The sequence below is a fragment of the Microtus ochrogaster genome, unplaced genomic scaffold, assembly GCF_000317375.1.
Source record: "Microtus ochrogaster isolate Prairie Vole_2 unplaced genomic scaffold, MicOch1.0 UNK14, whole genome shotgun sequence".
Taxonomy (NCBI): Eukaryota; Metazoa; Chordata; class Mammalia; order Rodentia; family Cricetidae; genus Microtus; species Microtus ochrogaster.
Genome location: NW_004949112.1, coordinates 1,362,875 through 1,390,713, shown reverse-complemented (window position 1 = coordinate 1,390,713; position 27,839 = coordinate 1,362,875). Strand labels below are relative to the sequence as shown.

The 27,839-nt window shown below is 51.2% G+C and overlaps 2 protein-coding genes across 2 annotated transcripts in view; both read right to left on the bottom strand.

Moving 5' to 3' along the window:
- Positions 1 to 118: 118 nt before the first annotated feature.
- Positions 119 to 6,865, bottom strand: Grwd1 (glutamate rich WD repeat containing 1). The gene is made up of 7 exons (XM_005366769.2): positions 5,728 to 6,865; positions 5,458 to 5,575; positions 5,147 to 5,306; positions 2,681 to 2,894; positions 2,435 to 2,577; positions 2,046 to 2,243; positions 119 to 934 (listed from the first exon to the last, which is right to left on the bottom strand). Exons 1-7 carry the CDS (start codon positions 5,912 to 5,914, stop codon positions 617 to 619), a joined length of 1,338 nt encoding a protein of 445 aa, XP_005366826.1. The 5' UTR covers positions 5,915 to 6,865; the 3' UTR covers positions 119 to 616.
- Positions 6,866 to 7,801: 936 nt separating this feature from the next.
- The window catches only part of Grin2d (glutamate ionotropic receptor NMDA type subunit 2D), a gene marked incomplete at its 5' end in the record, with an annotated part of 35,205 nt that continues 15,167 nt past the window's right edge, over positions 7,802 to 27,839 (bottom strand). The window contains 3 exons of the mRNA XM_005366768.3: positions 7,802 to 9,190; positions 9,342 to 9,574; positions 9,711 to 9,898. Coding sequence (XP_005366825.2) covers positions 7,886 to 9,190; positions 9,342 to 9,574; positions 9,711 to 9,898 — 1,726 coding nt within the window. The remainder of the gene's footprint in view (positions 9,191 to 9,341; positions 9,575 to 9,710; positions 9,899 to 27,839) is intronic.

The following is a 27,839-nucleotide window of genomic DNA, read 5'->3' as shown; positions in this document are numbered from 1 at the left end:
GTCAAAAAGGAAGAGCCCACACAGGGTGACGAGTCCCATACAGGGACAGGTCCCTGCTTAATCCCCCCTTCAGCTTTGTCACAGAAAAGCTCACAGATTGGTGTCTCGTGTTTGGGGCTTACTGTCTTTTACTGCAGCAGAAGCCCAGACCTCCCTCCACTACAATAGTGGTCAGCACAGTGAGGGACCCGAGTCCCCAGCTGGGATCTCAGCGGAACCTAGCTGGCCAGAAAGCAAAGCGAAAACTAAATTCCACTGGAGCACCCAGACCCAGACTCAGCCCAGCATGGCAAAGCCCTTCAAGTCCCCAGAGTCCATCACCAGCCAGAACTTGTTCCTGGGGCAGAGGTCTAAGTGTCAAGCCAAGAGTCAATACGGACAGAAATCTTATAGAGAGGCCACATCTGGGATGGGCAAGGTCTTTGGTCTAAGTGTATGAACCAGGGCCAATCCACATCCAGACACCAGGGCAGCAGAATCCATTACTTCTGTTCCACACAGGCCAGTTGAACGAGTCTTCCTTTCTGGGGTGCAGTTTGCAGACCTAATGATCCCTGCCAGGTTAGCCAATCCAGTTCCCATGAAGAGCCAGGGTGTGAGGCAAGTGCTGGCCACCTTAGACGCTGATGGTGCGGAAGACGGTGAAGCCTGACAGGGCAGTGCTGATCAGGACCCCTGGGCACTGCGGGTGCCAGTGCAGCTCTTTCAGGTCGGTCTCCCCTTGGTGCACGAACAGCAACTGTTGGGGGAGTGCTGCCAGCCCAGGGTCTGCTTCTGCCTCCCCTGCCTCTGGGTCCCGCTCAACCGCCAGGTCCCACTGTGTGATCTGGTTGTCAGCGCCAGAGGCTGCGAAAACCCCACTGTCCTGAGGGTGCCACTCGACAGAGGTCACAGGGGCCATGTGCTGCTTGAAGGTGGCCACAGGGGAGCCAGACTACAAGAGAGGGTAGGAGTCAGGCTTTAATATGAATACTTGACACTCAGCTCAGAGTTCAACCAGGGCCCATCCCTTACACTCATACAAAGTCAGAGCCCAGGCGAAACACAGGGAAAGGACAACAGGTCCTGGCATATGGTCACCAGGCAGTGGTGGCGTACGCCTTTAATCCCAGCACCTGGGAGGCAGACAGATCTCTGAGTTCGAGGCCAGCCTGGTCTACAAAGCGAGTTCCAGGAGCTACACAGAGAAAGCCTACCTTGAAACTCCCCCCCACCTCCAAAAAAGAATGATGTATGGCCCATGGGCTGACAAGGCAACAGAAGCCTGCCCCTGCATGCTCCAAGCATACTCAGTATCCTTCCCTATAAAAAGAGCAGAGGGCGGTCCGTCTAGCACATGCTTGGCTATTCTTTAAGGCTGAGGCCTTCACAGAATAGAAACAGCCTTAAGGTCCCCATGCTACCAAAAGACAGCACTTGTGTTAGAAGAAGTGGGCCAGGAACAGAAGTGCCCGGGGCCATTTGGCATGGAGGGAGGGTTGCAGCTCCCTCCGGAAGTGTCTCCAAGGAAGATGCTATAGAACTGATTAAACCGGGCAGAGGCTGACGGCATGACGATGCAGGGAAGGCCTGGAGCCAGGAGAGGTCCTGGCCTCCTCTAGAGACTGGGAGTGGCTCTTCTGCCTGCCTAGAACTGCTCAGCTCTACGGACAACTCTTAGCTTAATGTCACCTCTGCTCCTGTCTGTGCCTCAGTTTCCTTCTGCAAGAAATGGATGGGGCTCAAATTCCCAGCTGATGCTGTATAGTCCACTAAAACAGACTACAATTCCCAGCAGCCCAGGGCCAGGGGGCTGTGTAGCCAGCTGTATCTCTGCCACACTGGCAAATGAGAGTTAGTCTTGCTCAGCTAGTGTACCGACCTCACACAGATGGTGAGAAAGGGAAGACAGATGAATAGGGTGCCTCAAGAGTCACAGTAACAGGTGTCCAAGGTTGAAGGAGTGATACCTCTGCTCATACCCACATCCTGCTGTTCCTGCCTCCTCTCCAGGTTTCAATTCCCAGTAGCTTCCCCAGCCCTTAGGAGCCCAGCTGGGAAGATACCTTAAACTGCCGTAGGTCCCAGACTTTGAGGACGCCGTCATCCCCACCGCTGAGCAGGAAGGGTTCCTTGCGGCTCCAGCTGATGACATTGACATCCCCATCATGGGCAGTGGCCGTGGTGAGCATGCAGGCCTTGCCTGGGGCTGCTCGGATGTCCCAGATGCGAATGGAGGCATCAGCTGAGCAGGAGGCAAACACCTTAGGAGGGCGGAAACAAGTTTAAGTGGGAAGATACGTCCCAAACTAAAGCCAAGAACGCGGTCATTGTCACTCATTGTCCCCTCATCTGAATCAGGCCCCAACTTGAGACCCTCGTCTCCCAAGTCAAGGGTTCAGGTTTCTAGCCTGCACCGATCAGACCCAAGTTCAGGCCTCTAGCCTTTCCTCACCGTGTCCTCAGTTGGTGACCACTGCAGATCCTCCACGGAGCGTGTGTGGCCCACAAATGGTCTCTGGTCCACATGCCAGGAGCCACCATCCGTGGGTGTCCAGAGGTGGATGTTCTTCTGACAGTCACCAGTCACCAAGCGGCCTGGTAAGGGTTAGGAGAGCACCTTATCCACCTGGCCACCTTCCTGTCTTCCCAAGAGTCCCATTGCCCACCTTCCCTGAACCACAAGAAAATCCAAACTCACCAGGCACTCGAGGGGACCAGTCAAGAGCAAAGCCCTCACCCATGTGGCCAGCAAAGGAGAAGATGGGCTTTATGCGGGCCTGTTCTTCCCGGAGGAAAATGGCCAGGGCCTGGGGGTCATCTACCACCTGTAGGAGCCGCCTCAGTGCAAACACTTCTACCTGGCCCTTCTCTGACCATACTCCAGCCACAGGCTCCTCTCCCAGCCAGGATACCTGCCAGGGGTGCACAAAACAGAAAGGAGGCCTAAGGTTGGACAACAGACCTCCAGAACCATAACCTCTGCATGCCTACAGACAAACTACAGTTCCCAAGCAACTTTGCGAGATGGAAACTGTCACCTCCTGGTGCGTGCGTGCATGTGTGTGTGTGTATGTGTGTGTTAGTAGTGAGGATGACGCTCAAAGCTCTCACGGTGTTCTGGCGTCTCTGAAACACTCTGTGTGCTAAAGGGTCCCAGGGCCTGGGCCGCATGATCTTGCACCTTTGTGCTCACTCCGAGACCCTCGGTCTGCCCTGTTACCACAGGCAGCACATCCCTCTGGGGTTCTCCACTGCGCTGGCCAGTTTACGGCAGACTGACAGAACTAGAGGATCTGTGGGAGGGGAGTGTCCACTGAGCAAATAACTCTGTAAGAGGGCCCAGCCCATTGTGGGTGGGGTCATCCCAGGGCAGGCGGTCCTGGGTTCTCAAAGAAAGCGGACTGTCTATGTGGTGGTGGTGTGCCTTTAATTCCAGCCCTAGGGAAGTAGATCTGAGTTCAAGGTCAGTCTGGTCTACAGCTCAAGTACCAGGACAGCCAGAACTCTGCATAGAAACCCTGCCTCAAACAAGATGAAACAAAACAAACACTCCCCCCCCCCAAAAAAAAACCAGACTGAGCAAGCCATGAAGCAGCGACCTTCCAGGGCTTCCGGACTTCCTTTGGTGACAGTGATGTGGAAGTGTGAGTGGGGTAAAGCCCTTCCTGCCCAAGCTGCTTTTGGGGTTTCATCACAGCAACAGCAACCCCAAGACATTCATTCACCTTGGGCCCAAACGCTTCTTCACACCTACACTGAAAGCACCCTTCCAGATCTTTCTAACCACCTGTGCTGTGGTGGCATATGTCTCCACCAACGCCCCTTACAGAATCAAACATGTTTGCCTTCCTGCAGCTGATTTTCTACACAAAAGCAGAGGGCTTCTTTGAAATAATACCCAGAAGGGTACTTCCTCTGCTTTCCATTCTCCACTTGTTCCTAATCTCTCCAGAGGGAGAAGCCCAAGTCCTCACACTGCCCTGTAGGGCCCAAACAACTGGTCTTCTGGGTGCTCACTTCTGCCTCTGTCCATCACACTCCACACACGCTGGTCTCCCCTTGAAACTTCAGAACCTGCCGTGGGTCTCTATCTCAAGAGAACCTGCTCACCAAGTCCTCTCGTGGCACCATTTACAAAAGCAACTCCACCCCAGGAACGTCCTTCTTCTACTTTCACTTTCTCCACCACACATACTATTTTTTTTTTCTTTTTGGTTTTTTGAGACGGGGTTTCTCTGTAGCTTTGGTTCCTGTCTTGGAACTAGCTCTGTAGACCAGGCTGGTCTCGAACTCACAGAGATCCGCCTGTCTCTGCCGCCTGAGTGCTGGGATTAAAGGCGTGCGCCACCACCGCCCGGCTCACACAAAGTATCTTGTAACAAACTACATATTTACAAGTTTCTTCTTGTTCCCTTCCTCACTAGGATGTTGAGCTCATAGATTCAGAGCCGCCTGTCACCAGGCTAAATCTTCTGGGACTAGGAGAGTACCCAAGGCATAGTAAGAACCGGACAGAACCGGACAGAACCCCACAGGCCCGGATGTGGTGAGGTTTTGGTCCGAGTCCTCTTCGCATACCACCTCCTTTATTTGTTCATCCACCTGACCAGAGGAAGACACTTCAGTCACGTGAGGCGAGCACTCCCCCACTGAGCTACCTTGGAACTCACCCAGTCGCTTATGCTGGCTTTTCATCCTTCTGCCTCAGTTCCTAAGCAATAGCTAAGTAAATCCCTTACATCCCACAACCGTGTGCTGTTTCAGCCCCACATTGTTTACGTCTTCACCAGCCCCACCTAGGAAGCGTCAGGATTCCCAGCATTTGCCTAACAACCATGGTAATAAAAGCAAAAAACCACTACAGTCTAAAACCATACCTAGTGTGTAACAGCTATTACCCCTCTTAAGTAATAAAAACTATTAAATAAAAGAGTAAAAGCTGAAGGGAACTGAGTGTGGTGGCTCATGCCTGTTATCTCAACCTTTAGAAGCTGAGGCAGGGAAACCACCCTGGGTTTGGAGTCAGCCTGGGCTACCTAGTGAGACTATGTCTAAAGAACAAAAAGGAAAAACCTGCAGGGCAGGAGAAGGTACCGAGGGACTTGACAGTTGGGGAAGGGGTAAGCTGCAGAGAATGCTGCACAGCCCTTGAGAAGGCAAGTACCCGAACTCGGTTGATGCCACCATAGTGAGGAACCATGGCCAGGTCCAGCTGAGGTTTCCGCTCCTCTTCATCCTCTTCATCTTCCTCTTCATCATCATCACTGCCCTCTGAGGGTGGCGGCTTGGTCCCATGGAGATTGTGCATCCGAAGCATCATCAGTCTGGGGAAGCAAAGAATGAATTAAATTAGGAACTGAGTGCCAGGACGTTTAGGGAGGAAGGAGGCCGAGGGCCCAGACTCTTAGGTCTGGCAGACACTGACAGCCCTAACTCTTGGGTCCTTGAGGATCATGAAAAGGTACTGAGTCTCACCTATTGTTCTGGGCGCTGTCAGCCTGGGTTCCCGCACACAAGAAGAGAGTGAGCGGGAGTTCTGTCCGGTTGTCACCCAGGTGATCTCGGACTATGTCAAAGCTGAGACAAGGGGCGCCTAGGGAGGGAGGGAAGACGGTATAGTAGCAGAGTCTATGGCCAGCAGTCCGCAAGGTGATGACAACCCTCAGACTCCAGACCGCTCGTCCCCTAGGCTCCAAGTCAAGCCTTTCATTTCCCTGGGTCCAAGAATCAGGGTCCTCAACCTACCAGTTTGCGCACGATGGTACAGCACGTAGGCCTCCTCGTCCATCACCAGCTCCTCCCCTTCTCCTAATGGCGGTCCCTTGCCGGGCAGGTAGACCTGGGATGGGCTTTCGGATGCTGGATCGCAGGACTCAGCCTCCATGGGTTCCCCAGTTTCACATGTGCGCCTCCGTCCCTTGCGCGCCGCCATTTTCGAACTTTCTCGCCCCGACGCGAAGTAAGGACGTCACTTCCGGGTTTCTCTTTTTTTTTTCCGGTCTAAGACCGTCCCACTGCACTGTTACCTTGGAAACCTGAGAGCCAGTAATAAGTAGGTGGTGCGCAGAGCGTTGGAAGCCCCAGGTAAGGGGCTAGTGAGAAAAGACAGATTAGCCCCAGTCGCGTCTTTCGCGTGACCTTGGGGAGTTCTTCCGCAGCAGTGACAAGGCCTTCTGGGAGTCGTCGTTCCACGGGAGTCCTTGACTTCCGAGTACCTCTCCACTTCCACCTTTCATTCCCGGGGCTGTCTTTCCAGTTAGTTAACTATTCATGTATGCAAACAAGCGCTTGCTGGCAAAGAGACTGGGCTTCTGTTCCCCGAGGACCTATAAGGACGGTTTCTTCTCCTTTCCTTGTTATGATGGCTTTAAATTGTTTCAAAAATGCTTTAGGGTAGACAGGTTGGATATTATGTATAAGTTAGTAGATTGAATCTATCCTCTGGGGCGGTCCATTTCCCAAACAGCAATTCCCATGGCAGCACTGGTCAGCAGGCACTTAATCAGAAAGTCTCTCTTGAGGCCGCAGCTACAACTGTGTCAGCTCTCTTTATCCACCCTTGTGCACCCGCGTTTTGGTTAATTGGCATAATGAAATAGGAATAGATTCTCACTGGGGAGATTAAGGGTATTCAAGACGTGGGTTGGCCACTCTTCGTTTACATAAGATAACCAAGCAAACCATTCTTGCCAGTAGCCTTGGGAACAGGCATCTAGATTGGTCCTAACTTTTGCATCCCTTATCTTTTCCGCTACTCTTTGGGGCGTCTCTTCCCCACCCCCTCTCCACCCCTCTCTCCTCGGGTCTCTTGCCACTTCCTGGGCCTTGATTGTGCTTTCCCCCATCTCCTGGGGACTGAACTCGTGGTTTTATGAATGCTAGAACACTCGTTACACCAGCTGCCCAGTTTCTGTTGTCTGACTGTCTTCCCCACGGACTTTTCTCAGGTTCCATTTTCTTCAGAGAAGTTGAAGGGGCCTAAGAGGCAGACACAGAGCTCAGGCTTCGACTGAGGAGGCGTAAAAACAAGGTTTTATTCCAAACACTGCAGTGTAGTAGTGGGAGTGGGAAGGGTCAAGTGTGGGCTCCCAGACCCGCCTCTCAACCCAGCCTCAGACCCTGCTGAGATCTGGGAAAGGAGGTCCAGGAGAGGGGGCGGGAGGGTAATGTCTGCTGGGTCATCACTGAAGGATCACAAATAAGGGCTGGATTTAAAGATGTGGTTGATAGGGAAGTGGGGGAGGCAGGTGAAGGTAGGACTTTCGTGGAGGATAGGTCATAGGTCAGAGCCAACAAGGATCTAAAAGGAGGGGGTCATCGAGGTCTGACATGAAGGGTCACAGTCTGGTCGGGGCACAGTCTGGGGTCAGATGATCATTGTAGGTGTTGGAAGTCACAGTCTGGGGTCAGGGGTTTCTGTGTGGCGGGGCCAAGGTCTGGAGTCACAGTTTGGCGTACTCGTCTCACAGTTTTGAGTCCTGATGAATGAAAGGTTAAAAACAGGCTCCCCGGGAGGTGTGTTTGGGGCCAGGGAGCTGCACAGTGATGTGAGGGTCATGGCCCCGAGAGTGGGGGGGCGGGGCGCGGCGAGACCCCTCCCCATCTCCCGCCAAATCAGGTGACGTTAAAAAGCCCTTTTCGGGGTTTAAAAAAAAAAAAGGGTCGGTGCGCTCCGAGAACCCCGCCCTATTTGCTCTCAGGATGGGTGAGATTTGGGCGACCAAGTCCCCTCTGGCTCATGGTTTCCCCAACGCGAGGGGACGCAGGACGCTGCTCCAGGCGGGGTCCAGCCAGGTCCGTTTCCGTCCTTCCCAACCCATGTGGGTCCAGTCCACTCTAGAGCGCCCCCTCGGGCCGTGGCCTGCGCTGACCGAGGGGGCGACGGGGGCCTCCCGGAGCCGCATCATACCTCGGACTCCAGACTGGAGAAGTGCGCAGAGCCCCTGCGCGTGCCCAGGTCCCCGCCCCGGTGTCTCCGGTGCGGTGCGGGGGGCAGCTGTGGCCCCCAGTGCGCAGCATGCGGGCAGCGGCGCGCGTGGCGTGAGGGCCCGGTGAGCCTGCGTGAGGGGGCCGCCCGCGGACAGGAGCTCAGGTCCTCGAGCGAACGCGAGGTGGGCGCGGGCGGCGGGATGTCCCAGCCACCTGCCGCGCGCCGGTGTCGGTGGTGGTGCGGCGCCGCGGGCGGACGGTGCGAGGCCCGCGGGCGGTGAGGGTGAGGGCGTGGACACCCACAGCGTGCCCGGCGCCTGGGTGGTGGCCCAGCAGCCCAGGGTGGCGGCGGAGGCGCCCACCAGCCGCCGTCGAGGCCGTCGTGCGAGCAGCTGAGGTGGCGGGGCGGCGGTAGCAGCTCCAGGCTCGCGCAGTGGCGGCAGTGCCACGCGGGGCCGCTGCGCGGGGGCAGGTAGTCCCAGCTGCCGGCGCGCCAGCCCCCGAGCTTGTCGACCGACCAATAGCGGCCGGGCGGTGGCCCGAGGCGCTCGGCGTACGGGTACGGGAAATCGGCGAACCACCAGGGCTCCAGGCCGCCAAGCGACGCTCCGCCCAGGCTCTCCGAGTCCTCGGAGTCCGAAGGCGACGGCTCGAGGTCCAGGTAGGCGCACGGTGGGGGCGCGGCGCGGCGCGGCGGCGGGGCGCTTGGGGCCCCCGCGCTCGGGCCGCCCGCGCCCCCACCCAACAGCGGCTGGCTCTCGGGGTCGGAACGCGGCCAGCGAGTGGGCGCAGGCGGACTCTCGTCCTCGAAAGCCAGGCGGCACAGTGGCGGCCCGACGGCGGCAGCTGCGGCGGCGGGCGGCGCAGGCGGGGATGGGAAGCCGGGGAAGGCTCCGGCGGGGGGCTCGGCCGCCTCCTGGTCGCGCACGATGGCGAAGTAGGACGGTGGTGGCTTCTGCGGGGGCTGTGTGGCGGGTGGGGACAGAGGGCGTCCGGCCGCGCCTCTGGGTGCCGCGCGCGCCTCGCCGAGGCCCAGCCCCTGCGGCTCGATGGGACCGTAATATCGGTGGAAGCCGTCGGCCAGCGCTGCGCCTCCCGGAGGCCCGGTGCCCTTGGCCCTGCGCCAGCGGTCGGCGGCTGCTCGCTCTCGGGGCACGAAGGGTGCAGGGCCTGGGGGCGGGCGCGCGGTGGGGTATGCGGGGCTGGGTAGTGGCTGCGGCGGGGGCGGGGGCTTGGCAGGCGGTGGAGCCGCCTCGGCGCTGCAGCAGCTGTACATGCCCTGTGAGGGGTGCGGACGGGTCAGCCGGGTGTCTGCACCCACTCCCTCTTCTTCCACACTGAGCCCTGCCCACACCTTCTGTTTCTTCGTCTCTCCCTATCCCCCTTCCCCTCGACTGGTGCTTCCCCTGCCTCCAGGTTCCCTTTCCTACCCTGGAGAAGGCCAGCAGGAAATCCATGCGGTGGGTAGGCCCCAGGCAATGCCGCAAGCGCCAGTACACCAGATGTTCCCAGGCGAAGACCAGCAAGGAAAGGCCCATGGCCACCAGGAGCATGTAGAAGACACCTGCCATGTTATCGATATCCAGCTTGCTGCTCATCACCTCGATTTTGTCATTGTGGCAGATCCCGGAAAGCCACAGCCGTTCCAGCATCTCAATCTCATCTGGAGATGGGGTCAGAGTCACTTACTGTGAACACACTCTGCTCCGACAGAGCCCCAACCCCAGCCCATCCTACCCAGGACTGAAGGCCAGCCCTCCCTTCTCCACAGTAGGACTTCCCGCCCAGCATAGCCGCACCATCCCCCAGGAACTGCAGCAGCGCCAGGTCAATGGGTCGCTTCCAGCGGGAGCCTTTGTGAAGGGCGATGCCATAACCGGTGGTAGCGAAGACCTTGCCGGAGCCGATGGTGACCAGCTTGCAGCCTTCATCCTTGCGGGCCATGTAGTTGAGCACTGCTGCATCGTAGATGAAGGCGTCCAGTTTCCTGAGGACAGGGACGTGAAAGACAGGGTCAGTCTCACGTAGATGACCTCATGGCACTCTAGGAGCCCCTTTCACCTCTAACCCCAACTGCTCAGGAGTTCCTGGGCAGGTACCTCCTGTGCCTCTTTTCAACAGTGGTCAAAGGGGCCTAATTCTGACACCAGCACGCTGAAACTTTTGCAGAGGTGATAATGCCTGGGAAGGCGGTGCTGGAGAGAAGATGGCCTTTTAACTGACATGGGAACAGTCTCTTAATCCAACATATTGCCAAAGAAAATACTGTTTCGTGTTTTTGTTTTTAGTGGAGAGTTAACGTTAAAAAGGCCGGACAGTGGTGGCACACACCTTTAATCTGCCTTGGGAGACAGAGTCAGGCTGTTCTCCATGGGTTTGAGGCCAGCCTGGTCTACAGAGTGAGTTCCAGGACAGCCAGGGTTGCACAGAGAAACCATGTCTTGAAAAACCAAAACAAAGAAACAAAGTTGTGTTGGTGTGTGTGTTGGTGTGTGTGTGTGTGTGTGTGTGTGTGTGTGTGTGTGAATGTAGCCCAGAGGCAGAGCAGTTGGTAGCAGGGGAGTTCACAACCACTTCGTAACTCCACCTCCAGGAGCTCTGATGGTGTCTTCTGGTCTCTGCGTGTATCTGCACCCATTTTATGACACACACTCACATAGACACAGAAACTTTAAAAAGTAATTAATCTATTTATCGATTGCGTATGCAGTGTTCTCTCGGCATTCACACCTACAAGGCCAGAAGAGGGCATCAGCTCTCATTGCAGATGGTTGAGCTGCCATGTGGTTGTTAGGAGTTGAACTCAGGACCTCTGGAAGAACAGCCAGTGCTCTTAATCTCTGAGCCATCTCTCCAGCCCCCAAATATAAATATTTTAAAAGGCTTTAGATTTTATTAGTTGTGACACTGGTGGTGGAACCCGGGCCCTATACACATTAGACCATCATGCTCTCATCATGCCATGACCGAGCCGTACCCCTAGACCCTCATTGTTGGGTGCTAGGAAACACCTAATAGCCACAGCCCAAGCTCTTGCCTTATAAAGAGGCTTGAGACTTAGCAGGGGGAGTGACAGTGACTCCAGGGAGCCCTTATATTTGACCTGTATTCTACCTATTACTGTTCTTCAGACTCATCATTTGATCCCCACAAAACAGAAGTAAAACTAAAACCTTTCTGTCTCTTCTTTCCAGAAGGGGAACCAGCCTCATCTCGCCCTAACATATTAAGCTTTGGTTGGGAGAGAAGTCAGGGTACCCCACGAATGCCTAGCACTACTGTCCTTCACTGCTGACCTCAGCTTCTTCTGAGACTGCCAGCCCCCGACGCTGGCACACAGGTCTGCATTCCTAGCCCAGGCATAATCTGGCACATACAATGATTTTTTTTTACAGAATAAATTGTTGTGGGATATTTGTTTAGCCAAGCAAAGATGTGTTACATTTGTTCATTTGTTGCATTTGTTTCACCTTGTCAGCCTGAGGTACCTGATTGGCCTAATAAAGAGCTAAACAGCCAATAGCTAGGCAGAGAAAGGATAGGCAGGGATAGCAGGCAGAGAGAATGAACAGGAGAAGTTTAGGCTTGAGGGAAGGAGAAGGAAGAACCAACAGCAAGAAGAAAGAAGGACATACCCAGGGGAAGAAACCAGGCAGATGCCAGACAGACAGAAGCAGTAAAAGTAAGATACACAGAAACAAGGAAGGAAAAAAGCCCCAAAGCAAAGGTAGACAAAGAGAAACAGGTTAAGTTAAAAGAGCCTGCCAGAAATGAGCCTAAGCCAGGCCAGGCATTCAGAACCAGTGAGTCTGTGTCATGATTTGGGAGCTGGCTGGTGACCTAAAGGAAGAAGCCTGGCTCAGTGAATTATAACTGAACGGTCCACACCAGTAAGCAGGCCCAGAAGCACCAGAGACCAGACGCTCTGAGCCGCTAAAGCTGTCTCGTCAGCCCCTACAGTTCTTATGTTTATCTGTTTATTGCGTGTGTAGGCACATGCATGCCATCGTGCACTTGTGGTCAGAGGACAACTTGCAGGTCAGTTTCTTTCCACCCTGTGGGCTCTGGAGATTGATCTCCCTCTGGCCACCAGGCTTGGGAGCAAGCGCAATGACCCTATGAGCTATCGCCAACCTTGCTTTTTGAATTTATTTATTTATTTAAAAATATTTATTTATTAAGTATACAATATTCTGTCTGCATATATGCCTGCAGGCCAGAAGAGGGCACCAGATCTCATTACAGATGGTTGTGAGCCACCATGTGGTTGCCAGGAATTGAACGCAGGACCTTCGGAAGAGCAGGCAATGCTCTTAACCACTGAGCAATCTCGCCGGCCCCTGAATTTGTTATTTTTACATTTAATTACGTGTGTGGGAGGGCATGGCGTGCACACGGAGGTTGGAGAAAAACTTGCAGGAGTTTCTACCACATGGGCTCCAGGGATTGCACACAGGGCTACAGCCTTGGGTCTATGTCACTTGTAATGCGTGTGAGCATGCTCAGTTGTTTGTAAGTGCTTGTGTGTGAAGGGGGGAGGACCTTGGGTGTCATCCTCAGGACCACAGTCACCTTTGAGATATGATCTCTTTTTTGTTTATATTTTGAGACAGTCTTACTATATACCGCTAGAGGCTTTGAAACTTACTTTGTGGACTAGGCTAGCCTGAAACTCAGAGACTTGCCTGCCTCTGCTCCTTAGTGCTAGGTTGGAAGGCGTGCACTTCCATGCCCAGTGAGACATACATTTTATTAGCCTAGTGCTCACCAAAGGGAAGCCTCAGGGATGTACCTGTCTTGGATTCCCCAGCACTAGTTTCACCAGCATGCGGTTTTTCATGGCTCCTGTCATCTCAGCCCCAATGCTACTTTCTTTGAAGATGGCTCTCATAGAGTTACCGAGACTGGCTTTAGCTTCATAGCCTCCTGCCTGGAGCCCCGAGTATCTGCGATGACAGGTCAGCATCACTAGGCCTGCCCCTCTGTTTATTCTTTCAGTGGTATAGCTGCGGGGTGATGTTTTGGCCACACTTCTTACAGACTCCAGATAACTTCTAAGCCAGGGCCTCACCCTGTGTAGCACTGTCCAGAAACCCTGCCGTGATAAGATAGACCCTGTGTGTGGATATGGTAGCCACTGTCCACATAGGCTCGAGTACTTGAAGTTTGGCCACAGTGGGGAGATGGAATTTTAAATATTTCCTTGATTTTTTTTTTTAAACTAAAATACTACTGGGTGGACCAGATCTGTGGGATGGCAAGCTAAAGACATGACTGGAGGCTGACCACAGATAGTGAGGATTCGCCAGGAAGGAATACTTACCTTTATGTGGTGCATGTGTGCATGCATGTGTGTGTGTTCCACTCGGATTCTGGTAGCCGCTGAAATACATCACAGCCTCTAGCCTGTCAATTGATTTAAACCCTGCTTTATTAAGCTTCAGAGAATCTCATGCATAAATGCCTTGAGTGTGTGTGTGTGCGTGCGCATGTGTGTGCGTGCGAGTGCATGCGTGTGCGTGTGTGTGCATGCGTGTGCATGTGTGTGCATGTGTGCGTGTGTGTGCATGTGTGCGTGTGTGTGCGTGAGTGCGTGCATGTGCGTGTGTGTGCATGTGCGCGCGCGTGTGTGCGTGTGTGTGTGTGTGTGTGTGTGGAATGGACAGAGCAGAACCTGTCTGTGCACTCACCTCTACTGGGAAGACCCCTGGAATTGAGGTGATACAGCCAAAGCAGAGAAGAACTTGGGGTGAAGTAGAGGCTAGGAGGCCCCAAGAATTACCTTTCATTTTGGGGAGGTCATTGAGGGTCCCACTTTGGAAAGGGGTCTTAGTTTTCTCTCTGTTCTTAACTGGCAGATGGATCCCAGCTGACATCTAGGAGTATGTAGACACAGGCAAGCCTGCAGGCACACTACCTTGTAGGCAAACTGTAATTCCTCTCTAGGTTTCTCTGTTAAGGAAAATGCCCAGGAGGGCAGGAAGTGGATTGCTCTCCACATTTAAGTGGAGGCGACTTAGCTTTTCAGGCTTGGGCTGAGGGGAGAGATGGAAGGGGTGGGGAATAGCATCACTGGAGAGTCTTCTTGGAGGAAAGGAGTGCACGCACTTGAGCCTTTGAGAGAAGTGCTACAAGACAAAGCTTCCAAAATGGAAACAGTGGAGGAGCTTCAGCAGATGGAACCAAACAGCATTTCCTTGTTAGTTTTTTGGTCCTAGTGGAACCGAGAGCCTCAAGCTAAACAAGAACTCCTCCACCGAACTGCATGTCTAGTCTAGCACTCCCTTTTATCTTTTTTAAGATTTATTTTATTACTGTGAGTGTTTTGCCTGTGTATTTTGGCAGCACATGCATGCAGTGCCTGTAGAGGCCAGAAGAGGGCATGGGATCCCGTAGATCTGGAGTTACAGATGGAAATCACCATGTGGGTGCTGCTGGGAATCGAACCTGGGTACTCTGCAAGAGCAAACTGCTCTTAACTGCGGAGCCATCTCTCCAGGGGATCACTCCCTGTTGTTATTTGCTCAGCTGGTCTGTGACCTAATGCCTGCCTCCCCTCTTTCCTAAATCCCTATTTATATTCAACCTAGGGTTGGAGACAAACTGCCTAGAATTCCCCTGTGAGGGGCTGGGGGTGTGACTCAGTGGTAGAGCCCTGTCAAGTGGGGGTGGGCTTTGAGGTTTCCAAAGCCCAGCCCAGGAGCAGTCTCTGTCTCTGTCTCCTTCCTCTCTGCCTGCTGCTTGTAGATCAGGATGTAAACTCTCGGCTGCCACTCTGGTATCATGCCTGTCTGCTTCCCATCATGACGGCCATGGACTAACTCTAAAAGCTGTAAGCCATCCCCCAGTTAAATGCTCTCTTTTCTGAGACTTGCCTTGGTCACATAGAACGGTGACCAAAGCACCTAGCAATGTACACAGCCAATCCACAGCATGGCAAAAGCAAATCCATAGCCTAACCAGGTGCCTAACTTCTGTTAGCATTTGAAAAGGTGAGGCAGGAGAATTGCTGTGAGTTTGAGGAGATCCTCAGCTATATAAGCAGAGCATGCAGTCTGCTGCAGGGGCCCAGCTTCCTGAGCTGTCAACCATGCTGCCATGGGCCTTGGTGATGCAGCTGTTTCTGAGTCACGTCTGCTCCTGTAAGTAACCCCTCACCCATATTCCTGTAAGTAACCCCAGGAAAACTCACTGGTGCACCCAGTTGGACTTTGGTGATATCCGTACTTTGATCTGTCTGTCATGGGCTCCCTATCTGGGATGTGCAGACGAATGTTGTGTCTCTCCAGGATAAGTCTTGTCACACAACAGCCCTGTCTAAAATAGAATAAACAAACAAACCCCCAGCCATTTCTCATATCATTTGCTCGAGTGTATATTAAAAAATAAAGTCTGCCTTCAACCTTGCTTTCCTCATATTTACTCCGGCTCTGTGGGCCGAAGGAGCTCCAAGTTTTCCCAGCACCTGCCTCCTCAGCTTGCTCTTGTCCCGTTTCCTACTGTGCCCATTGGCTGTAGCTCAGCAGTCTGTGCCATGAGACACCGCTGTACCCACCTGTCATTGTTCCAGCCACAATGACCTAATACCTGGACCCTTGTGCTTGTGTCTTCTCTGGAAAGTTTCCCCAGGCAGCAACCCAGCTCAGTCCCTCACTTCCTTCTAGTGTTTGTCCAGAAGGTATCTCTGGAGCCCCTGGTTTAACACTAGGGCTCCTCCACAGGTCTCCCATACTTCTTATTTTGCAGGCGCATGTCCCCCGCAGCACAGCATAAGCTTTACTCAGCCTGGAATCTGCTCCCTGCACTGAATTTTAAGTTTCATGAAGGGGCTGGAGAGATGGCTCAGTGGTTAAGAGCATTGCCTGTTCTTCCAAGGGTCCTGAGTTCAATTCCCAGCAACCACATGGTGGCTCACAACCATCTGTAAAGAGGTCTGGCGCCCTCTTCAGGCCTTCAGGCATACAGACAGAATATTGTATACATAATAAGTAAATAAATAAATAAATAAATAAATAAATAAATAAATAGTTTCATGAAGGACTTCCCTGGTTTCCTTTTTTGTTTTGTTAACTTGACACAATTTAGAGGTATCTGAGAACCACAATTGAGAAAATGCCTCCGTAAGATTGGCCTATAGGTGCCAGGTAGACACCTCTAATTCTAGCACTTGGGAGGTAGAGGCCAGCTGCTCTCTGTGAGTTCCAGGCCAGCCAGGCTACAGAGCAAGGCTCTGTCTAGAGAAACAAACAATAGTGCCGTCTCTTGGTCACCGTGGTGACCGACAGCCATGCATCACCATTTGTACTTGCATCTTGAGACTTGAAAATCTTGACTCGGAGCAGCTACATTTCAAGGGTCTGTGTCCTGAACTACGAGTCTAACATTTTCATCCACTGCAGAAACATGCTAGTCTACTACACATGGCTGTCTGTGGACATAGGACTTGTACCTGATCACTGCTGGGGAAGGGCTCAGCCTCCACCTAGACCTCAACCAATACTTGACAGAGGTGGGAGAGAGGGAGGAACGGACACAACAATGCCTTTCCCCTTTCATCATTAGTGCTCATCAAGCCCGTACCAGCCTGATCTATTATTTCCCCCTTTGTTCCTTTCTATATTGTGTGTGTGTGTGTGTGTGTGTGCATGCATGTGTGCGCGCATGCATGTGTCTACAGTACACCAAGGAAAGAGATCCCAGCATACTGGCATTGGGAATTCCCTGACAAACAAGGTCCGATTCAGCCCTGGGTGGATCCCGTGGTCAACAGCCCTGCTCCTGCACTCACAGGCTTGCCCTTCCCGCCAGCGGCAGACCTCCCCTCCCAAACGTGCGTAATATTGACATCAGTAAAAAAAACAACAGAATGAACGGGGAGAGGGAAGCAAACCGCTGAAGTATTACTAATACCGGAGGAAGAAGACAAGATATTGTAACCTTAAACAAGAGCAGAACTCTGTAAAAGACTATACTGTGGAACTTATAAAACACTAAAACCCAGAAGCACCTAGTGTAGTGAGCACACCTATAATCCCAGCACTGGGAAGGTGTAGGCAGAAAGGTCACTGAAAGTTCCAGGCCATTCTGGTCTACAACAGGAAACGCCCCAAAGTCAGAAAACAAACAAACAATAACCAACCATTACCAACAAAAACAATTCTGAGACCAAAGAAACAAGTTCTTGGGAAGTAAGAATACACTTGGCCAGGACTGTTGGTGAAAAGCTCACCTCCCATGCTTGCGAGCCCTGCTTCCGGCCCCACACCTCAGAAGCATGAGTCAGCAGAATGCGGTAAGGAGGAGAAGGAGGTTCACTGGGGCAGAAGGGATGTGAGAAGGAAGGAGCAGAGCAACTGTTCTGACAGCACTCGCCTAGGGCCGTCCTGGCGTTGAGGCAGGGGAGAGAAGGGGGCATGGGGAGAAATGATCCAGACAAAGACTTAGGAATTTGCACAATCTTGGGCTCTCCTCAGAGACACACAGCAAAAAAGATGGTGAGAATGAAAGGAAAACAGAGATGAGCACACTGGAAAGTTCCAGAATCGGAAGGGGCATGATGGCGACGCAGAAGTCTGCCAGCTGGACTGTCCATCAGGTTCGAGGACAGAACAGACCTTCAGATCCACACTGTCGCCAGATGCACACTACTCATGCCCTTTCTTTGGAAGCGCAGAAGGGACAAGGAACCAAACCCCCCAATCCACGAGAATCCATCTCGGTGGCACGACCCCAGCACAGTAGCCGTGCTCCAGACAAGAGCAGGCCAGAGGCCAAGACAAGCTTCTGCAAGATGAAGTCAGTTGGTTGTTGCCTCTAAACATAAGGAAACATTCAGACTGTTAGCAGGGAATTGAAGTTGGAATTAGCTAAGTACAGAGAATGCGTGGGCATTAAATAACTGGAAAAAAAGACAATTAGTAACTCAGAGAAACAAAGAGCCTTGGGGAGGAAGTAATCACGCTTTACTCTTGGCGGCAGCTGTGCGGCCTCCACACAGGACTAACAGAAACACCGCGTGTGCGCGGCTGGGCTGATTGGAATTTGAGAATGAATATTCCATTGTGACAACTGGCGGTATAATGGTTGAAATTGAACAACAAGAGTTAGCTGTGCAAACACGCTATTTAGAGATAAGGAGATAAATAGCAAAATGACACAATGAAAGAGATGGACGTAGCTGTTCTTTCAGGTGGGAGAAATGGAGGGTAGGCAGATCTTTTCACTAGGAGAGAAAAGTCTTGGATGGGCCTGGTATCACAGGCCTGTAATCCCAGCACTCTGGAAGAGAAACCAGGAGATGTGAAATTCAGAGCCAACCAGCTACCTGTTAAGTCAGGGGACAACCTGAGGACTATCTAAAAATGGAAAAAGAAAAAATCCTGTATTTCACCCTCCCAACTCTGGATGGATAATTCTAATAGAATAGAACTGAAATTTTTAAAAATAAAAAGCAGATACCCAGGACAAAACAACTTAGCAAAGGCAGGAGACCATGGGAAGAATCACAGAGAAGTCCTGGGGGCCGGTTGCACTTGTAGGGGTGAGAACGGTGAGGGGTTCTGAGAAGCAAGGCAGCGAGGAGGCCTGGGTCCAGTCAGACCTGGGGTTCAGGCCCACCTGACAGCGCTGGGAATGTCGCTGTCCTTCCAAGTCTTACAGAAGATAGACACCCGGCATGGTTATGAGGCAGCATGAGGTAAAGTGAGGCCCCTCCCAAAATCATATTCCAGAGTCTGCTCTCTGGACCTGAGGATGAAAGAGCCTCAAGGAGGGCAGGTGGGACTATCCATTAACACCTGCAGTTTGATAGTACTGTGTGCTTCTCCCTTTGATCTGGCTGTACCCTTAAAACCCCCATCTGAGACTGTCTACACACTTGCACGCGCACACACACACACATGCACACATGCACACGCACATGTGATGACAAACTGAAAACAGCCAAAAGTCACCAACCCAGGCACTGTACTATGGTCATGTGACACTGGCTCAGGGGCATATCCAGCAAGTAGCCAATGAAATGTCTGTCACCAGTGTCTGGTGATTTCCTGTGCTGTTCATGGTGACCAGAAGGGAGGAGAAGCTTTCTGGGGAGCCCAAGGTTCTGCATATCACTCTCTGGCTTCACACCATCGCCCCAGGACACAAATGCACATCTGTGCTGCCCCTCACTACATGGGCCCCTCGATGTTATTTTTTATCATTTTGGTTTTTGAGTCAGGGTTTCTCTATGCAGCCCAGGTTGACCTTGCAAATGCTGTAAAATCCTTCAGTCTCAGACTCCTGAATTAGGTAATTCAGCCACAGCACCCAGCATAGAACCCAACTCTTTTATTTAAGACTTATTTATTTATTATGTATACAGTATTCATCCTGCATGCCAGAAGAGGGCACCATATCTCATTACAGATGGTTGTGAGCCACCATGTGGTTGCTGGGAATTGAACTCAGGATCTTTAGAAGAGCAGCCAGTGATCTTAAACTCTGAGCCCTCTCTCCAGTCCTATATTTATTATTTATTTATTTATTTATTTATTTATTTATTTATTTATTTATTTATTTATTTGTATGTCTGTTTAATGAGACAGGGTCTTACTATACAGGCAGTTCTGACTGGAACTCAACGTCATAGGCCAGGCTGGCCTGGAACTCAGATCCACCTGCCTCTGCTTCCCGAGTGCTGGAATTAAAAGTGTGTGACACCATGCTCAGCCATAACCCAGCTTTAAAAAAATCTATAAAAAGACATAGGATGAGGACTCAAGCTATTTTTACTCAATAAAGGCTATAAGTGTGGGCTGACAGTTTTGCATGTAAAAAATTAATTACATGTTTTTGGTTCTTGGGAGTAGGGGGCAGAGTTTGGATTTAGTGTTCTCTGGGTAGTCCCAGTCCACTTCTATCAGATTCAGAATCCCCTTTGCTCCTCTTGTCTTCCTCGGGACCGAGTGCTGGATTATAGGCTGGTGACACCGTGCCCAGATGAAGCCCTGAGCACTGAGCCAGGCCAAGACAATGCTGTCCTGTCTATGCGACCTCCCCTGGAGAAGGCAGCTGGCACCAGTGATGCTGAGGTGGAGAGCAGGGCTGCTCTCTGAGGGGACCCAGGAATCCCTGGGGTCTCTCTAGAGGGAGGGCCTGACAAGAGGAGTCAGCTGTCTTGGAGGGAGGCTAAGGAAGTGAATTCAAAGGTGTGGGGTCCCAAGCCCTCTGATGTGTTCTGTTCATGAGGCTCATGGTTTCCATGTGCTAATATGGCATGGCTAGCCACGTACTGGTGTGTTTTGTGTGCTAACGCTGCTATGGCTAGCCACGTGCTGGTGTGTTCCGTGTGCTAACGCTGCTATGGCTAGCCATGTGCTGGTGTGTTCCGTGTGCTAACGCTGCTATGGCTAGCCACGTTCTGGTGTGTTTTGTGTGCTAACGCTGCTAGGCTAGCCACGTGCTGGTGTGTTTTGTGTGCTAATGCTGCTATGGCTAGCCACGTGCTGGTGTGTTCCGTGTGCTAACATTGCTATGGCTAGCTGTGTGCTGATGTGTTCCATGTGCTAACGCTGCCATGGCTAGCCATGTGCTGTTGTCATGCCTGCCTGCTCCTGTGCATTGTGAACTGAACAGCACACTGGATTTCGAAGACCAAGTGTTGGAGAAACGTAGGCAGAAGGCCACAACTACTTGGCCTGTGTTAAAGGTCTGTTATCCTAGTATGTGGAAAGCCACGGCAGAAGGATAGGAGTTCAAGGCCAACCTGCAATACACATAGAGATCCTCTCCAAAAATATGTGTGTGTATGCAGACCAAATCATGTTTGTACTGATGTATCCAAATAACATTTTGGGGGCCGGGCAGTAGTGGTGCACACCTTTAATCCCAGCACTCTGTGAGTTCGAGGTCAGTCTGATCTACAAGAGCTGGTTCCCAGACAGGCTCTAAAGCTACAGAGAAACCCTGTCTCAAAAAACCAAAACCAACCAAACAAACAAAAAACAAAACAAAAAACCAAATAACATTTTGGACTTGCTGGGTTCAATAGCTAACAGAAATACAATTGATCAGATGGCAGAAAGATATGAAGAATTTGGAAAAGACTTATATGTCTACTACATCAACTTCAGGAAGGCATTCGATAGCATTTGGAGGAAAGGTTCTACAGGCACCCAGAGAAAATCATAAGAATACTAGAAAACACCAATAAAGATCCTTTTGCATTAGTCAAAGAACTAAGTGATGTGGGAGTCCCCTCTGTGTGCTGTGATTACCATTAATGAATAAAGAAACTGCTTTGGACCTATAGCAAGTCAGAATTTAGGTAGGTGAGGAAAGCTAGGCTGAATGCTGGGAGAAAGAAAGGCAGAGTCAGAGAGAAGTCATGGAGCTGCCAGAGTCAGACATGCTGAAACTTTGCCAGTAAGCCACTGCCACGTGGCAATACACAGATTAATAAAAATGGGTTAAATTAATATGTAAGCATTAGCCAATAAGTAGCTAGAGCTAATGGACCAAGCAGTGATTTAATTAATATAGTTTCTGTGTGGTTATTTCAGGGCTAAGCAGCCTGGGACAAACTAGCCTCCCTGCAACAACTAAGTAATCAGTTTAAAACAATCGTAGGAGGGCTGGAGAGATGGCTCAGAGGTTAAGAGCACTGATTGTTCTTCCAGAGGTCCTGAGTTTAATTCCCAGCAACCACATGGTGGCTCGCAACCATCTGTAATGAAATCTGGTGCCCTCTTCTGACCTGCAGGCACACATGCAGACAGAACACTGTAAACAAAATAAATAAATAAATCTTAAAAAAAATTGTAGGAGTGTTGCAGGGATGTGTCCTCTCACCACTGATCTTTCATATATTCCTGGAATTAATAATAGCAACAGCCCTGGAGGATGTGGAGATAGGTGTGCAGACAGGTGCTGTGTGAATCAATAACTTGCGTTTCTCTGATGATACAGCACTACTTGCTGAAAGTCCAAATGAGCTGCAGGCCATGGTAAATAGAATGGTGGAAGTCAGTGAAAACCTTGGTATGAAAGTAAACATCGAGAAGACTGAGATACAACACATGGGAAGAGCACACAAGAATTTTAGCACTGTCATAAAGAATCAAAACCTCAAGCCGTCAACTTTGTCTGTCTGGGAGGAAACCTCAGTTCAAAGGAGGGAAACTATTTCAGACGTCAAGAGATGGATAGAGATACTGAGGGCTGCATTGGAATGGCACTAGGAAAGGTTTGGTCAGCAAGAGACATAATGACAACAACAAAATTACAAGTATATGAGACACTTGTCTTGAGCTGCCTTCTTTACAACTCTGAAGCCTGGGCAGTGAAATGCTCCTCAGAACCAGGACTGAACGTGTTTGAGATGGCATGTCTCAGGAGGGTTCTAGGTGTCACATGAAGTGACGGGTTGTGCAACCATGACATTAAGAAACATCTCCATTTACAGAAGGAAGTAAACTACAGGATACTGCAATGGTGCTTGAGATACTTAGGCCGTGTTATGAGAATGAATGACAGCAGATACCTGTAGATAGCACTGCTTAGAGGGGTGCATGGGATAAGGTGAAGAGGAAGGCCCCAAAAATGCTGGATAGACAGCATGAAGCAAGACTGTGGAACCTTGGGTATGACAATGACACTGGCATCTAGGACTTCCCAGGATAGGAACAACTGGAGAACAACCATAAACAGGCTGCCCATGCATGCTTAAGCATTGTGGGGGCATAAATGATGGTGATGGTGATGATGACGGTAATGATGGTGACGATGATGATGATGATGATGGTGATGATGTTGATGGATGGTGATGATGATGACAACGATGACGATGGTGATGATGACCATGGGGATGATGGTGGTGATGATAATGGTGGTGATGATGATGATGGTGGTGGTGATGATGGTGATGATGGTGACAGTGATGATGTTGATGGTGATGGATAGTGATGATGATGACAACGATGACGATGGTGATGATGACCATGGAGATGATGGTGGTGATGATAATGGCGATGATGACGGTGATGATGGTGACAGTGATGATGTTGATGGTGATGGATGGTGATGGATAGTGATGATGACGATGATGTTGGTGATGATGGTGATGGTGGTGATGATGGTGATGGTGGTGATGATGATGATGGTGGTGGTGATGATGGTGGTGATGGTGATAATGATGATGGTGATGGTGGTGATGATCATGGTGATGATGATGGTGATGATGGTGATGATGATGATGGTGACAATGGTGATGATCATGGTGATGATGATGGTGATGGTGGTGATGATGATGGTGATGATGATGATGGTGACGGTGGTGATGATCATGGTGATGATGATGGTGGTGATGATGATGGTGATGATGGTGGTGATGATGGTGATGTTATGCCCAGCAGAACACATTTAAAAACAAAATCTCTTCACTTGTATCTTTTTGTCTCCCAGGGTGTCTGTAGGGTACTATGGCTACATTCCTGCCGGGCAGCACTAGTGGATTCCACTCCCCAGCACACACCCTCTGGATATTTTCATGGGTTCCTAGGCTTCTGAGCTGAGAGACACCTTTCAGCTGATGAGATGGCTCCGACAGTGAATTAAATCAATAGAGGTACCCAGGGTAGGCAGAGAAGCCTGGGTTCTGATGAGGTTCTTAGGATTGGATCAGAACCATGATCTCAGTGTGCCACCTGTGTGCAGGAGATGGGGGAATAACGAAGGGGAAGACAAGAAAGAGGAAAGGAGAAGACAGAAGAAGAGGGAAGAAGAAGGAAAGGAAGGGAGTGGTGAGGAAGAAATGGGAGGAGGAGGACTGGGGCATGAAGAAGAGAGAAGGAAAAAAGATAAAAATGAGGGGAGGTTTCTTTTCCTTCTTTCTTTCTTTTTCCTTTTGATTTTCTTGAGACAGTGTTTCTCTGTGTATCCTTGGCTGTTCTAGAACTTGCTCTATAGACCAGGCTGGCCTCAAACTCAGAGATCCTCCTGCGTCTGCCTCCTGAGTACTGGGAATAAGGTATGCACAACCACCGTCCAGGGTTTTTTAAAGCTTATAGAGCTTATTTATTTGTTATGTGCCCTGGGAGTGGAACTCAGAGCTGGCTCATGCTGGACAGGTACTGTGCCACTGTGCCCCAGCCCCAAGGAGTTGCCTCATGGAAGTTGGAAAGTAAAATTTTTGGCAAAATAAAAATTTTATGATGCTAAAAAAAATGAGGAGGAGCAGGAAAATAACAGTGGATAGAGAGTTGAATGTGATGCGACTAGCCAGGGAAGGTTGGACACTAAAAGTCTGACAAGTTGGGGCTGGAGAGATGGCTCAGGGGTTAAGAGTACTGGCTGCTCTTCCAGAGGTCCTGAGTTCAATTCCCAGCAACCACATGGTGGCTCACAACCATCTGTAATGAGATCTGGTGCTCTCTTCTGGCCTGCAGAAATACATGCAGACAAAACACTGTAGATATAATAAATCTTTTTAAAACACTGACAAGTTCAGAACTAAGTGGTAGTGCACTTGCGAGGTAGAGACAACAGGTTCTCCGCGAGTTCCAGACCAGCCAGGGCTACATGGTGAGACCCTGTGTCCTAAAGCTGTAGTAATAATAAAAAGAAAGGAAGAAAAGAAAAAGGAGAAAAGGAGATTTCGCAAGTCCAAATCAAAGTGCAATGGGAGCATAAAATACGCCTGGGACCCTCCAAAGGTCAGGTGTTTAGTCAGGGCCTAGATTAATCAAGTGCGGGTTAGAGATAACATTCTGAGTTAGAGGGCCAAGCATGAGATTAAACTCACATCCGTCTTTTCCTGACTTACACTTAGCTCACAGCCCTGTTCCAGAAGGAAGGATGAAGGGAATGGCACAACATTGACTTAAGGAGGGACGAAGCCTGTATGTCAACCTGAACTATGATGTGCTAAGCAAACACACCATTTCATGACAGAGGGAAGGTGGCCATGAAGACCTCCCAGCTTCAGGGTGGAAAGGAACGGAGGCAGCAGCACAAGAGGCCTGAGCCAGAGCTGCCGCCCCAGGAGGGAGGCGAAGGCAGAAGCGCACTGGCTAACGGGTGCATCAGGTTCACAGCTCCTTCAGACCCAGGTCACCAGAGTCTTGGTGGTGCTGCTGTTGCTGTTCCCCAAAACTAACGGAATGCCAGGCCCTGGGGATGAGAACCACAGGGCCTCAGCACAGAGGCAAACGGCAGCTAAAAGACCAGGTGCTTCTGTCCAGATGCCAGGAGCTGAGATGACTTCAGATGCCCTCTCTCGTGTGTGCATGCGTGTTATGTACATCTGTATATGGATGTGTGTGCACATGTGTGTAGAAAGCAGAGGTCATTATTGGATGTCTTCAATTACTGTCCATCTTCAATGTGTGTGTGTTAGTGTGGATGGCGTTTGTGTGCCTGTGAAGTGCACGGAGCCCAGAGGCGGACAGAGTGTGATCTGCTCTGGCACACTCCACCTCATTCCCATGAGACAGGGTCTCTTAAAAATCCTGGAACTAGGCAAGCAGCTAGCAAGCCCAGCCGTTTTGTCCCTGTGTCCCGCGCAGTGCTGGGTTACAGGTGATCACACCGGCGCACCAAGCTTTCTGTGCAGATGCTGGCGATGGAAGCTCCTTAACACTTGTTTAGTGCCTGTAAGCGGACCCTCCAACCATGGCTCCTCCCTGAGCCTGGAGCTCTTCCATCAGAGAGTGTGGCTGGTGAGCACCTGTCTTCGCCCTGGCAGTGCTGGGGTTACAGGCACATGCTGCCACTCCTAGCTTTTATTTGAGTCCTGAGGATTTGAACCCAAGCCCTTAGGCTTGTACAGCAAGTGGCTCTGTAGCCTTGCCAACCCCACTGTCTCCCCGTCTCCAGTGGAAATTACAAGTGGATGGGGACTTGGGCATCAGGCCGAGGAACTACTAATGCATTAGAGGTACTTAGGGAACATTTGCCAAAAAAGCTGATGAGTGGGCCAGGAGTCCAATTCTGACTCAGCACTCCAGAGGCTGAGGCGGGTGGATCTCTGTGAGTTCCAGGTCAGCCAGAGCTACCTAATGAGACCAGTCTCAAAAACTAAATTAAAACAAAACAAAAAGACCCAAGGCAAACAAAAAACTGATGAGCACATGCTGTGTCCAATCCTTGGGGAGCAGGCTCTTTTTCTGTGTCCCCCACAGAGCATGGAGCCCCTGAGGCTGAGGGTCATACCCACTGGAACAGTTCTTTTAGGTTCTGCTCTGGGAACCTGGTACTTTGAAAAACCTCCACACCCATTCTAACCCTCTTCAACAAGGGAGAGGTCTGAGCAACTGGGGGGTGTGCGCCAGCGATGGTGGGCACCCTTGAAGAAAGGAAAGGCAAGAATTCAGCTTTAGGGAAAGGCAGGCCAGTCAATCCTTGTAACCCCGGGAATGGAAGGAGCCATCAGTCACATTCCTTTTGGGTTGTTCAGAGTTATCTGTCAAGGCAGGAAGGCTACCATGCTGGTTCCCTAGCTCACCATACAAAGTTTTCCATAGCATAGAGTCCTGGGAAGTTTTCAGGATGCTTGCCTGGATTCTCAGCAACACCTGCCATATGAATAGTGGGTGCAGGGAGAGGGTGGAGAAGGAGGCACCTACCAGGGGTTGCCGGCCAGAACATGCACTGCAGGAGGCAAAACTGAGTTGCCTGATAGGGAGTGCTGAAGCCCAGCCCAAGGGGAGGCTCACTGGCTCCTAGAAAGTTTAGGTACAGAGTCTGTGTGACCGCAGAAAGAGAGGATAGAGAGGCAGAGACGGAGAGCTACCAAAGAACTTTGCTGGGCTAAAGCATGGGGCGGGACTCGGCGGATGGCAAGAGCACACCTCAGGTCACAGACTCACCCTCAGCTTACACGCCCATCTTTCCGGTGTCCCTGACAACTGCGTATGGCTGCTTGATAGGATCTTATAAACACGGAAGTCCCTGAGACAGGGTTTCCAGGTGAAGACCCTCCATGTTTGGAACTAGGGTGTGCTGCGCAGAGCAGCAACAGCCTTCCTGTGACCACGAGGCAACCAAATGAGCACGAAGGTCAAAACCGCAAGTTTGGCAGAGCAGAAATGTGTAGAGAGTTTAAATCTTTAAATTGTCCTGCTAGCCTAACAATTTTTTTTTTTTTTTTTTTTTGAGACAGGGCTTCGCTATGTAGTTCAGAATGCCCTGAATCTCTCAATAGAGTTCTGGCAGGCATGAACCACCATGATTGGCTCCCTGGATTTGCCATCCCAGGGGACACAGAAACCAGTGTCTTAAAACTGGCTTTAAAACCCTACCAACCCAGGAATCTGCTTGCTGCCGACCATGGTTTCCAAGTACAAACCTCTCCCAGAACTGCTCTGGAATGTGTTCATGAAGACTTCAGCTGCGGGCCCAGGCTGACCCTATACTGTGCCTACCGCAGATGCGCTCAACAATCCACTGAGACAAAGGGTAACAGATCCAGCCAGGACGGCTGCTGGAGGGGCAAGCAGGAAGGTGAGTTGAGGAAGGAAGTTTCTAGACGACATAATGGCTCCACATTGTTCCTGCTCCACTATGGCCCTTCTACCATTCATTCCCCATGGCAGTGAAGGACACTTGGGGACAAGAACGGAGGCTTCTTTGCTTAATCTCCTACAAAGGTGTCTCACCACTGTGTCACAAGAGCCAACTCTGATGTCCTCAGGGCTCAGCACGGGCCCTACTCTCCTCTGCCCTTCACGGACAGAGTTCAGGGACTTCTTACACTTTTGCCTGCAAGGCTCTGCGTCTACCCTGAGAGCGTGGACACACTCCCTCTTCCTAGAAGGCCACCTGACACCTGGTGATGTGACCCTGCCGTGGAGTCCACTCTGACACCCGGTGACCCTGCCGAGGGGCCCACTCTGACACCCGGTGACCCTGCCGAGGGGCCCACTCTGACACCCGGTGACCCTGCCGAG